Raw genomic sequence first — 13,652 nt, 5'->3', positions numbered from 1 at the left:
CCATTAAATACAACAGTGACTCATGACCCCGTGTGACCCATAGTTTAAGAAACTCAGCTTTACACAGTGATTGTGTGCTGCTTCGTGGACTTTCATTACAAATGAACAGGCTCTTAAAACATACGAAAACCGAAAAGCAACGTTTTGTACTTTCACGTTTCAAACCTCCCATTGTGTCTTCCGATCTAACATTTTTTTTTTGCTGATTTTCCTGAGCCAGTATTCTGTACAAGTTTCTCTGTAATGATTTGACTGATATTTTGGAATACATTTGCGTTGTATGTGTGTCAGATGCCCAATTAGGTGGTACAGTATGTAGCCGATAGCGGACACAGATGAGTGTGTAAGTACAAAGGAACGTAACCCAGGGGCTACAGAAAGTGCAGGGTTTTTCCTTTCTGTAAGGTTTCCCCAATCCATCTGATCGCTGTCTCATTTTAATTTATGAAGCAATCAAAGGCTAAGGTCATTTAAAACACAAAGCTTTCCAGGCGTACATGGCTTCTACTTCCCAATGTAGGCCCCTACACCCCTCAGATGAGTCCAATAAACCTGGAAGGGCTACTTTTTGTACTGTTCCGGGGAGCAGCTCACTAATTTAATACCATCTGCCATAATGCAGTATGAACCCCCCCCCCCCCCCGCCAAAGTGGGGGTTAAGGCGACAGACTGCAAGGTCCAGCGTGACTGCTTCAGTCTGCCTGCATGCACTTAGCCATGTGACCCTGAATGAGTCGCTTCCCCTGCTGTTGTTCCAGTTGCAGATGAGTGTGCCCTGTGACGGACCACCACCATCTCCACAGTCGGTTCTTTTATAATGCTCAGTGCCGCTGAACGCTGGTGATGTTGTATTGAAATAAATGACTAAAGAAACTGGACTGTCAAATGACTTAAATGTATTATTTATTCACTATGTAAATCATTTAAATGTAAAATTGACCATGCATGTTCATCTTTCACCGAGCTGAGTGAATGCTTTTGGTCCGTGCCGGCCTCACAGCCATGTGCAGCCTTGTGCCAGTCCCCCTCGGGTCCCCATTAAACTACTACTCACCCCATCCTCCACCTGAGCAAAGGCAGGAGTAAGCTTCATGTGTACTGCTGATTAAATATTTTTAAATGAAAGAGCTTTCAATAAAATTAAAATAGCTCTGCACTCGGAAGAATAATTGCTTTTTGCTGCGCAGTCTCTTTGCCTGCAGTGTTTGGAGAGGCTGTAAGCGCAGCTTAATCAGCACCACTCACTTGGGAGCCTTCTTCCTCAGGACAACTTTTGAAAAGCAAAAAAGAAATGTGTATTTTAGAAGAGCACTGATTCTCATTTCTTCTTCTTTGCAGGAGGACGACATTGAATACTATGACGCCAAGGCTGACTGGGAACAAGTAAGTGCTCCTTCTCTTGGTAGTGTTGTTGGGGGAATGAAGATGTTCATGCACTGTGACTTCTCTAAAAGACCCCATTTGTACGATGAGGAGGTGAAAGTATTCTACTCGCGTTATTTATGCCCCCACCATCTCAAACCCTTGCCAGTTTAACCGTTGGCACAAGAACTGACAAGTGGAATCTTATTTCTCAAACATGAAGGTCGGAGTTCAGAGAGAAACGGGAGTGAAACAAGGACGTTTTGGAGAGAAGAATCCTCCAGTCCTTCTCATTTTTGCTGTCATACATGCTAGCATCCTCCTTGGGTAACACTTCAACTCCTCATCCATTGGTTATTAAATACTCAACATTCATCCTCTCTGCTTATTTACACACCCAGTTCTTAAGTTCACCATGGCTCATCTTCTCTTTCGTCATCTGAAGCATCATCGATTGATGTGTGCATAGAAACTGACAAACGAACAGAAAAATGGAATAAAATTAAGTTTTAAAGAGTTAATACATGAAAAAATGAGCAACGCAGCAGCAAATTACCCTTAACTTATTGAAGATCATAGTGCTAATACAAACGGCATTTTCCAAAGTCATTCTGCTGGAGCTGCAAGTGCATCCTTACGATCCTCTCGTAATATAACCCGTCCCTCCCTGTGCATTTACAGGGTGTGATGGCTAATACACTGCACGCTTTCTGAGCTAGATGCATTTACACCGGCACTAAAGTGCACCTGCTGCTCTGCCTGAATGTATACATGTGATATCCGAGACAAGAGACTCCTGCATGACCACCGTTATCTGCAAATCCTCCATACGCCTTTACCTAATTGCTATAACGTGATCCATAGGCTGAGATGCAGTCTCGCAAATATTCATTTAAACACACTCAGCACTTGCCCTACATCTGCATTCTCTGCTGTATTCTTCATTCACGTACGTGATTTGTAACATAACCACAGTACCCTTCCTTTGTTTACTTCACGTCTAATGTCACCCACTGCTTGTTATGCATTTACATAACTGAAAATTCAGTATATACCTCTTAACTCCAGATGCAATTATGCAAAAGATAATATACAAACAACACTCCATCCTACATTTTCATGACTATTAATACAGGCAATTACATGCTCATTAGTGTTGCACATTGATACGTTGGGTCTCACCCCATAAAATGCCCAGGACCGCAAACAGTGGAGGATTCAGATCTGAAGGGCTGAGCAGCTAACCTGGATAATCTTGGAAAATGGCTGTTAAAGTAAAGGTGATGATGTTATTGATGCAAAGATGAATTTGCATGACGTCTAATATCACTCAGTCTCTTATGTACTGAATGTCCGCTTTGTACCTAAAAACTGGCCAAGCATTGGCTCTCACACAAGCCAGAACTGGTTAGGCAAATGGACTCATCAAGTTGCCAGGCCATTTTTGAAACCATTGTTATTATAAGTAAGCTGGTGGCAGATATCTGCTCGGAATTGTTTCAGCCTATCTCACAGATTTCCCTTTACACAGCCACTACATTAACCAGCAGTTCTTTATCACATCTCTGGAACCAGGATTTTATTAGCCTTGTTGGCATAGAGCATTATCACGCCGATAAAGCTTGTGATTCCTTTCTTCGAGATGAGTTGCAGCGTTGTCACCAGTCCATGTCGTTGACATCTGTCAGGACAGATTCTTCAACTCCTTGTATTTTCACCAAGTCTTGGTTCTCCTATCTGTGTCAATCAGCAGGAATGTAGATTCAGCAGACTGAGTGATATTTTTCCAGTCCTCCATTATCTATTGATTCTGTTCCTTATCTCAGTGCCGCTACATCTTCATGTCATTGACAAGGGTGGAATTCAGTTGCTTTGTTGGCTCTGATGTCCAATCTAAGATAACAAGTGTGTGTTGTGATATTTCAGTTTGTGCGCCTCATTTAAACTTACAGTACCTGTTAGCTGGGTGACTGTAGTCCTCCATTATTCTGTAAAAGTCACATCAACTCCTTTTGATCTTTTTCATCAACAGTCTTTCTTGTGTGGCGGCCCTTTCCTGAAACACTAATAACACTCTCGTACATGAAAACCACAGGCAGAGTGATCTGGTGTCCATGGTCATGCTGTGTTCAAAGTCAATGTTTAGTCTTTTTCAGTCTCCCTCAGACCTGCAGACAAACAATCCATTGAAAGCAGCCATCCTGAAGAAGGCAGTTGGATCAAATAAAATGGCCATTCATTAGCTATTCTATTACTGCTGATGTTAAGAACATGTTATTATAATGTTGTTCCTAAAACCTACTTTTGCCTGCCACTAATACATTGTGTGACTCTTCATCAGGTTTATCCTTTTAGAAATTGTCACAAAAGCGACAAAGAGCCATAGCAAGGTTTGGGGCAGCCACCCGTATATTTGGTTTCGTCATTTAAATGATAGCACTGCTGTGCACAAAACCGAGTCCAAAACAGAACTGAGGGAATAGGGAAAAGGTGGAGGCTTTTAAAGGGGAAGACAGGAAGTGAGATCAAAGGGGTCGGGCTCATGAAGGTCTTTAGCCATAGGTTCGAGCCCGGATGTGACATCACAGGGGCCAGAGCCAACTAGGTTTTCTTCCATAGGCTCGGTCCCGGAAGTGACATCAAGAGGGCCAGGTGGAATCTACCGTGAATGGTCTACAGGATAGGGAGAAAAAGAGTCGGTGCACTCTGCCACATCCCGGTCTGATTCGGAACTGCTCTTACTCAAGCCCTTTAGCTGCCTCCCATGCGCACGTGTGTGATAAAATATATATTTTCAGTTTTTTATTCCCTCATCTGTGCAGGAGCAGATTTGTGTATGTCTGGAAACCAGAAGTTGTAACTCGGGGCGTAGAGGTTTTTAGTGTTGGGCCTGCTGCATGTTTGAATTCCAGGATGGTCTCTTTCCAAGAGATGGAAGCTTCTTCTGCTCCTCAAAGTCAAAGTCAAAGTCTGGGAGAATGCATGTGTATGTCCAATGGTGGAGTGGCATTTCATCCAGGGTTTGTTAGCAACCCCCTTGTGACCAAGAAAAGGTGTCACGGAGTAGTGATTATACGATGACAACATGTTTGAGAAAGTCTTCTAATGTTTCACAATGCTTTGTTGTAACTATCTATTGTGAAAGATTGAGGCACAGTCGTCCTCTTGAACCCTGACGCACCTCCGGGTTATAGGGCACATAAGAGTCTCCAAGTCCCCCTGCAACGACTCCTGTTGGCCCCCAAGGTATCCAGCAGGGCTGCGTATAAAAACTACATAGTCCATGAGGCCCTGCTGGAACTCGGGGCACATCCATGCTGTTGGGAGAGCTCCACCTGGCGGCTTGGGGGTGAGGGCCGGAATATTTAGCCAGCCACCCATCTATCTATCTATCTATCTATCTATCTATCTATCTATCTATCTATCTATCTATCTATCTATCTATCTATCTATCTATCTATCTATCTATCTATCTATCTATCTATCTATCTATCTATCTATCTATCTATCTATCTATCTATCTATCTATCTATCTATCTATCGTATGTGAGTTGCTTTTCATTTTCGTGTACATGTCTGTTCCTGTGTATTGTCAGCTTTTGCCTTCACTCTCTTCTCTTCACTCTGAGACCCCAGAGGTGGATGTTGCTCCATATGCATTTGTTAATATCCCTCATAAAGCAGTCTCTCAGTAATTGCAGACCTATTCACTTTGCCTTTTTTAGAATGCATTGTAATCTAAGCTCCGCCGAACCATCCAGTCTCCTGCAGAGCTCACGTTGCTCTTTGTATTTGCTAATGCTTTGGTTTTATTAAATTGGCTGCTTCCGGACTCCTAATTGCTCCACTTACTGCACACTTGCTGTCTGTATTTTTGTTAAGAGTCATACAGTAAGACTGATCTGGGGCATCATCATGGCCATCGCAGTGTTAGGCTGATCCACTAATTTGATCAGTCTACCTACTGTGCTTCTTCTCCCTTTAGTTTGGACTCAGATGTGACTCCTTGTGCTGTGATCTAGAGCTGCAGAAGTATTGAGCAGCCCCTGGTGAAGCAGTGTCTGGACATGTCTGAAACACTAGTTATCTCGTCTACCTTGTTTTCACATGCCTCTTAACTTGATCAATATCTAACTTAAAGGATGAGAATTGTAATTCAGTGTAATTGTGATCTTTAATTAGATGTTTAATGCAATCTTCACAGCAGTGGAGAAAACAAATGGAAAAGACACCCATGCAGACACTTGTTCAGCAGACAAGATAGTGACCAGTATTTAGACTGAACAGTGTGGAGACGGAGTAGCATAGTAGTGCAGTGGTTAGAGCTGCTGTGTTATGGGTCAAGGGTCCCGGGCTCCAATTCTGTTACAGCCTCAATCCATGCAACCCAGCAGACCCTTGCATCTTGGTTGGTAATAGTGGAAAAAGTGTAAAGCTTGGGTCTATCAGCATGGCATTTATCTGAGTGTCTGGGCTTGCAAGTGTCCTGGATAAAAACCAAAATCCAGGCCTTTAATGACCTCTTGGGCACAGCCATCAGCATTGTGTCTGTTTGTGGAGAGAGTGTCAACCTTGTCGAGAGGTTTACTAACCTTGGTAGTGACAGTCATGTCTCTCGTGACTCTTCCTATGAAGTCAGTAGATGGATTGGGAGAGGATGGGGGGTCATGAGGTCACTGAAAAGGGGTGTGTGGCACTCCCGATATCTATGCAAAAGGACGAAGGTCCAAGTCTTTAGTGTCCTGGTGCTTCCTGTCTTGCTATATGGTTGTGAGACATGGATGCTAACCAGTGACCTGAGATGAAGACTGGACTCCTTTGGTACTGTGTCTCTCTGGAAAATCCTTGGGTGCAGTTGGTTTGACTTTGTTTCAATGAGCGGTTGGTCATGGAGTCCCGAATGAGGCACATTACCTGCATTGTGACGGAGCGTCAGTTATTCCATTAAGGCTATGTGGCGCGTTTTCCCGAGGGTGATGCAGCTCATGAGATCCTCATTGTTGGGGACCTGAGTGGCTGGACCAGGCCAAGGGTTCGACCACGTAACACCTGGCTGCGGCAGATAGAGGGTCATTTCTGGAGGGTGGGACTGGACCGCATGTCTGCCTGGGGGGGATGCCAACTGGGATCCCAAGTTGTTTCGTCATGTAGTGGGTGCAGCAACACACTGTATCAGTGCATGCTCCCCAACTTGACTTGACTTGATCTGGCTGGTGCTGATATACTGTACGATGTCCCATTACTAACTGTGGCAGGCTTCAAGGAGGCTCAGCCATTACCTTTGTAGATGACTGGATCTTCCCCAAGACATTAGCAGCAGTGTCTTGTATGGTCACATAACCAAGCTTCAGCTCCTTCACAAAGTGTTAATGGTGGTTATCGGTGCAAAGGGAGTGTGGAAGTGCAGGATTCCATTGACCACAGAGTTTCCAATGCCGAAATCAAGGCGAAGATGGAGAGAAAGTAGAGAGCGTAAAGTGGAGTTGGCCGAATCCCACCAACAGTACATCACCCAAAACTTAGGCCCAGGCTTGAGGCTTACTGTTCAAAATGGTGTTTCCAAAAAAAAACATTAAACGGGATTTGATCTACACTGAAACATAAGGGGAAAACAAAACAATCCTTAATAATCACCTGAACTTAAAATGAACCAAAAGCAAGAGAAAAACTGTAAAGCCTCTGGCTACTTGAAAGTAAGAAGGATTTTTTTAATCAGAAAGGAAAAGACAACCACAAAAAAAAAGGAGAAACACAGGGTTTGCCTAAAAAAGCAACCCAGGAAACAAAATCCATTCCACCAATCAAACCTTAAAATCCACATAAAACAGTACAAGAATAAAACAAACACAGCAAATTCACAAAAGCACTCACAAAAGGATGTTTCCCCTCTAATTCTCAGTGCCCATCTGATGCATTCACCTGTCTGCCAAGAATATAAAGGCAGGGGGCGGAGCTCCAGCTGACATGTTAATGGACCAACAACAACAACATTTATTTCTGTAGCACATTTTCATACAAACAGTGGAGCTCAAAGTGCATTATAAGATAATATAATATTAAAGAATAACTAAAGAAAGAAAAAAAATTCAGATGAATCTAAAACAGATAAATATCAAGCACAAGGGTAGCGTCCTTATACTTCATACAATATCATGATGTGTGTCTCTAAGGATGGGTCCAGTGGTGACATCTGATGGCTTGGAGGACAGAAAAAAAAATAAAGCCAAAAAAAAAAAAACCTCTCACAAGACTGAAGAAAAAAAAAAAAAATCTTCAGGGGTCCCATGGCCTGAAGACCACCCAGCCATTCTACCTAACATAAATGTTCATAAATCACACCTCTTAGTTTACTATATATTTTTATGCTTCACATGATAGGATTTGATGAAGTTGGTCTCGTCTCGTCACCCACCTTCATTCCATCGTCTCAGGGGGCTGCATGGTGCTTTGATCAGGTGGTGGGGATTAGCGCAGATTGCAGATCCCTGAAGTATATGATAATTCTATACCCATATAGTCTATTTGGAATACAGCTGAAATGTAGCTATGATACAGCCATACTAAAATGATCAATTTTTAGCAGTTATTTAAAATGTTCCACCATATTAGCCTGGTGAATTTCTATAGCTAAAGTATTCCAGATGTTAGGTGCATAATAGCAAAAGGCCACCTCGCCACTGCTTGCCTCTTGGAATTATAAGCACACCTCCATTTGAAGATCTAAGGTTACGACTTGGAGTGTAGGGGGACAGGAATTCCAAAATATAGGACAGAGTAAGATTACTTAAGGCTTTATAAACCATTAGTAGTATTTTAAAGTCAATTCTGAACGACACAGGTAACCAACGTAACAACACTAAAACTGGTGAGAAATCCCGTCCAAAAGATTTCACACATAAAAAGACAAGGTGTATAACTGATAACATTAAAACATCAATACATTTAATAAATAAATATTGAATGTGTTAAACAGATCGAAAATAAAAAACAAAGACAAAAAACATTGTATAATACAGAAAATAATACTGAACAAAACATAAAAATAACAGCAGAATAAGGAATTTATAGAAAGATGGGACAAAACCATAACAGGTAGAGGTTGTGGCTGCTGGGTGGGCTGCCAAGGTAGAATTGTGCAGTATAGGTGGGCCCAAGGCAAGGACTGGCACAAGCTGATACAAGAAGAGGATTGGGCAGGAGGGAACAGGGGCAGTCATCATGAGACAGCAAGGGAGGGTCACTGGGGTATAAGGTCACGTGGCCTGAGCTCTAGATAGCACCACCTCAGCGTATTACTTTCTTCATCTGAGCTGTCTGTGAGCTTCTGCTTAGCCCATCCAACCTCTATATGTGGAGTGGGGCAGGAACACCAGCATGCCTGTTGTGCTAAGAAGGAGGAACAGGAGCATGTCCTTAGCAGCTGCCCCAAGGCACTAACAGCAGGGTCCTCTCAGTGAGGTCATGACCAGGTGCTTAAGGATTTAGCAAAAATCACCTCAAATGCCATTGGCAACATCAGGCTTTCCCATCCTTCAAAGTGCTTTAGCCCATTTGTTAGTGAAGGAGACCCGCCCCAGGCACACAAGTGGGATCCTTGCATCTGCACAGGACTGGCAGCAGTCGGTTGACCTAGGGAAGTCCATCTGCATCATTACCTTTAGGACTGACATTGTCCTGCCTTGTGAATCAGCTAGGAAGCTGGTCACATTGGAAATCATTGTTCTCTAGGAAAACAGAATAGAGGAGGATAACAAGAGGAAAAGGGCTAAATTTGAGGACCTTGTGGAGTAGCATCAATGTCAGGGGTGGAAGGCTCGGTGTGAGCCAGTAAAGGTGAGCAGCAGGGGTTTTTGCTGACAAGTCCTTCAGTACTGTCTACAATGGTGAGGTTGAGCAAAAGCGAGGCCATCAAGAGTGTGTCAGAAGTGGTGGAAGGTTCCTCCAGAAGGCTGTGGATTAGGAGGAGTGAACCATGGAGTGTGAATGCTCCTGGAACACGGGCTAGAGCCTGATCAACCTGGGTGAGGCTGTCTGATGCTGAATGTCCCAAAACACCCGATGACTGCAGGTTACATCACAGATGATGTGTCTCAGTGCATCACAAGATGTCTAGTTTAACGTCACCAGTCTTTGTCTTTGTGGAGTTTGCACACAACCCCTGTTTCTGCTCAAGAGAATTTCCTCTGACCTTCCCAAAGATGTACTGGTGAGACTGGTTTATGATTCAAGATCGGGCCCTGAGCTCTGTGATGGACTGGCGCCAGTTCCTTCCTTGTGCCCAGCACAGCTAAGATTGGCTCTGGGCTGTGAGAATGACTGAGTGCGGTGCCAGTTCTCTTCTTTCTGTTGCAGCTAGTGCCCTGCAAGCCTTCAGTTTATGGCCTGTCTGCTCTTCATGGTGACACTGCCTGGTCACAGATCATTACCCGTATATTAGTGTCTTTCTAATCTCTGACCCCGAGCAGTCTGATCTTTTTTTAGCTTTCAGGGGCACAGTGAGAAAAAAGCAACACCTGCTTTGTGTATGTGATAGAGCAAGAGTGTGAAAGGGGCTTCCACTTTAAGTGACATCTTATTTTTAAAATTATGAGCTGAGCAAGAAACAGGAAATGTCACTTTTTTATTGTATTGATTTTATTAAAAGCAAGTAACATTCCACACAATCAAGTCAAACTTAACAAGACTAAATTCAATTCAACCCCCACCCAAGGGAAATGTCACTTTTTCTGTTAGGCTGCCCTCTGGTGGGCACAAGTTCTTCTACACCCTTACCCTGGTCTGTACTTGAAACAATGCACATTCCGAACTGCTGCTGATCTCAGCACTCTTTAGACGGACACTAAAGGTTGACTGCCTCCTCCTTCTAGTTTAGAAAATATACATGTCCAGCTTTCAGATGTTTCTGTCTTAGTCTTGTGCCTTTACTTGAGACAATCAGATTTTATAGAGTTTTGCTTCCTGCTGACATCACTTACCCACACCCTTTTTGGGTGGCACTCTCCACTCAACAGTATGTGTTCATTTCTCAAATCCTTCATGACATTCAAATCAATTTAGAACTTTGATGTAATGTGTTTTTTCCTGTTTGTTTTGGCTGATATTCTGTCTCTCTCTATTAAAATGAAATTATCATAAAAATAAGATACTGTTCATCCATCCATCCTCTTCTGCTTATCCGAGGTCGGATCACGGGGGCAGCAGCTTGAGCAGAGATGCCCAGACTTCCCTCTCCCCGGCCACTTCTTCTAGCTCTTCCGGGAGAATCCCAAGGCGTTCCCAGGCAAGCCGAGAGACATAGTCCCTCCAGCATGTCCTGGGTCTTCCCCGGGGCCTCCTCCCGGTTAGACGTGCCCGGAACACTTCTCCAGGGAGGTGTCCAGGAGGCATCCTGGTCAGATGCCCGAGCCACCTCATCTGACTCCTCTCGATGCGGAGGAGCAGCGGCTCTACTCTGAGCCCCTCCCAGATGACTGAGCTTCTCGCCCTATCTTTAAGGGAAAGCCCAGACACCCTGCGGAGGAAACTCATTTCAGCCGCTTGTATTCGCGATCTCGTTCTTTCGGTCACTACCCATAGCTCATGACCATAGGTGAGGGTAGGAACATAGATCGACTGGTAAATTGAGAGCTTCGCCTTGCGGCTCAGCTCATTTTTCACCACGACAGACCGATGCAGAGCCCGCATTACTGCGGATGCCACACCGATCCGCCTGTCAATCTCACACTCCATTCTTCCCTCACTCGTGAACAAGACCCCGAGATACTTGAACTCCTCCACTTGGGGCAGGATCTCGCCACCAACCCTGAGAGGGCACTCCACCCTTTTCCGGCTGAGGACCATGGTCTCGGATTTGGAGGTGCTGATTCCCATCCCAGCCTCTTCACACTCGGCTGCGAACCGATCCAGAGAGAGCTGTTCATTTATTTATTTATTTCATTCATTTCTAAGAGACTGTTCATTTATTTGTAAGTCAGCAAACGTACAAATTCAGCAGGGGAACAAATGCTCATTTCCCCCACTGTAAGCTGAGCTGAAGCCCATCCTAGTAGCACTGGGTACAAGTCAAGGAACTAACCCTGGATGGGGTGCCAGGCTCTCGCAGGGCTCCCTCTTACGCACACACACTCACTCACTCCCTCACACTCATTTGGAGTTACAAGTTCACCTATGCTACACATCTGTGGAGACGTGGGAGGAAAATTCAAAATGACCTGGATAGAATATGCAAACTTCACAAGGACAATGGGAGCTGCTCGTAAGTAAACAGTATTACAAAAAGAAGACCTAAAGCTTAGACTGCCCAGCAAACAGAACTCCATTTTGTACAAATTCCACAGAAAAGTAACCATGAGGGCTCACATCCATTAGAAAAAGTTCAAATCCAGGTGTACTCTGTGCTGTCTGGCCTCCTAGTGCCTCTTATACTCAGGGACATGCTATAAATGTGATGGGCTGACGTCTCTCCTCCATTATGAGATCCACTTTTGAATGGCGCTTGTGCATTCACCACATCTGTGCATGCATTCCTCCAGTTTCCTCCTGAAGTGCAAAGGTGTTCAGGTTAAGACAACTGGCCATACTAAACAGATCTGATATGTTGGATTGTGACCAGAGACGGACTGGCATGTCATTCAGGGCTCTTCGGGAGAAGGAGGAGATTTTCTGTGCAGCAGTGATGGCTGACTTCTTGGAGTGTTGAACTGTACAGCACAAGGATGCAGGGTCAATTGCTGTCTCTGTCGTTGTCCCAGTTGAAGGAAAGCATTTTTTCTGCACTAAGTAATGTACCTTTGGTTGATGCTTACTACAGTTAGATGGCATAGGAAAAAAAATGTCTTTTGTAGATGATGATGTTGCTGTGACCTTCACCGAGACAATACAGTCATATGAAGAAGTTTGGGAACCCCTCTTAATTCTTTAGATTTTTGTTTATCATTGGCTGAGCTTTCAAATTAGCGACTTCCTTTTAATATATGACATGCCGTATGGAAACAGTAGTATTTCAGCAGTGATATTAAGTTTATTGGATTAACAGAAAATATGCAATATGCATCATAACAAAATTAGACGGGTGCATAAATTTGGGCACCCCAAAAGAGATATGACATCAATACTTAGTTGAGCCTCCTTTTACAAATCTAACAGCCTCTAGATGCCTCCTATAGCCTTTGATGAGTGTCTGGATTCTGGATGGAGGTATTTTTGACCATTCTTCATACAAAATCTCACCAGTTCAGCTAAATTTGATGGCTGCCGAGCATGGACAGCCTGCTTCAAATCATCCCATAGATCCATCCATCCATCCATTATCCAACCCGCTATATCCTAACTACAGGGTCATGGGGGGTCTGCTGGAGCCAATCCCAGCCAACACAGGGCACAAGGCAGGAAATAAACCCTGGGCAGGGCGCTAGCCCACCGCAGATCCCATAGATTTTCGATGATATTCAAGTTAGGGGACTGTGACGGCCATTCCAGAACATTGTATTTCTCCTTCTGAATGAATGCCTTTGTAGATATCGAACTGTGTTTTGGATCATTGTCTTGGTGGAATAGCCAACCGCTGCGTAACTTCAACTTTGTGACTGATGCTTGAACATTATCCTGAAGAATTTGTTGATATTGGGTTGAATTCATCTGACTCTCGACTTTAACAAGGGCCCCAGTCCCTGAACTAGCCACACAGCCCCACAGCATGATGGAACCTCCACCAAATTTGACAGTAGGTAGCAGGTGTTTTTCGTGAAATGCGGTGTTCTTCTTCTGCCATGCAAAGCGATTTTTGTTATGACCAAATAACTCCATTTTTGTCTCATCAGTCCAAAGCACTTTGTTCCAAAATGAATCTGGCTTGTCTAAATGAGCATTTGCATACAACAAGCGACTCTGTTTGTGGCGTGAGTGCAGAAAGGGCTTCTTTCTCGTCACCCTGCCATACAGATGTTCTTTGTGCAAATTGCGCTGAATTGTAGAACTATGTACAGATACACCATCTGCAGCAAGATGTTCTTGCAGGTCTTTGGAGGTGATCTGTGTGTTGTGTGTAACCATTCTCACAATCCTGCGCATATGCCGCTCCTGTGCCAGACCTGCTGGGTTTAACAGCAACTGTGCCTGTGGCCTTCCATTTCCTGATTCCATTCCTTACAGTTGAAACTGACAGTTTAAACCTCTGAGATGGCTTTTTGTAGCCTTCCCCTAAACCATGAGACTGAACAATCTTTGTTTTCAGATCTTTTGAGAGTTGCTTTGAGGATCCCATGCTGTCACTCTTCAGAGGAGAGTCAAAG

General features: G+C 44.0%; 1 protein-coding gene across 1 annotated transcript in view; it reads left to right on the top strand.

Annotated features, from left to right (window-relative positions):
- Positions 1 to 13,652, top strand: part of cacna2d2a (calcium channel, voltage-dependent, alpha 2/delta subunit 2a) — a 667,325-nt gene that overhangs the window by 444,983 nt on the left and 208,690 nt on the right. The window contains exon 5 of the mRNA XM_028824557.2: positions 1,339 to 1,383. Within this exon, the coding sequence (XP_028680390.1) occupies positions 1,339 to 1,383 (45 nt within the window). The remainder of the gene's footprint in view (positions 1 to 1,338; positions 1,384 to 13,652) is intronic.

This window comes from Erpetoichthys calabaricus, chromosome 18 (genome assembly GCF_900747795.2).
Source record: "Erpetoichthys calabaricus chromosome 18, fErpCal1.3, whole genome shotgun sequence".
Lineage (NCBI taxonomy): Eukaryota > Metazoa > Chordata > Cladistia > Polypteriformes > Polypteridae > Erpetoichthys > Erpetoichthys calabaricus.
The sequence above is the reverse complement of the archived record's forward strand: the minus strand, read 5'-3'. Positions and strand labels throughout refer to the sequence as shown.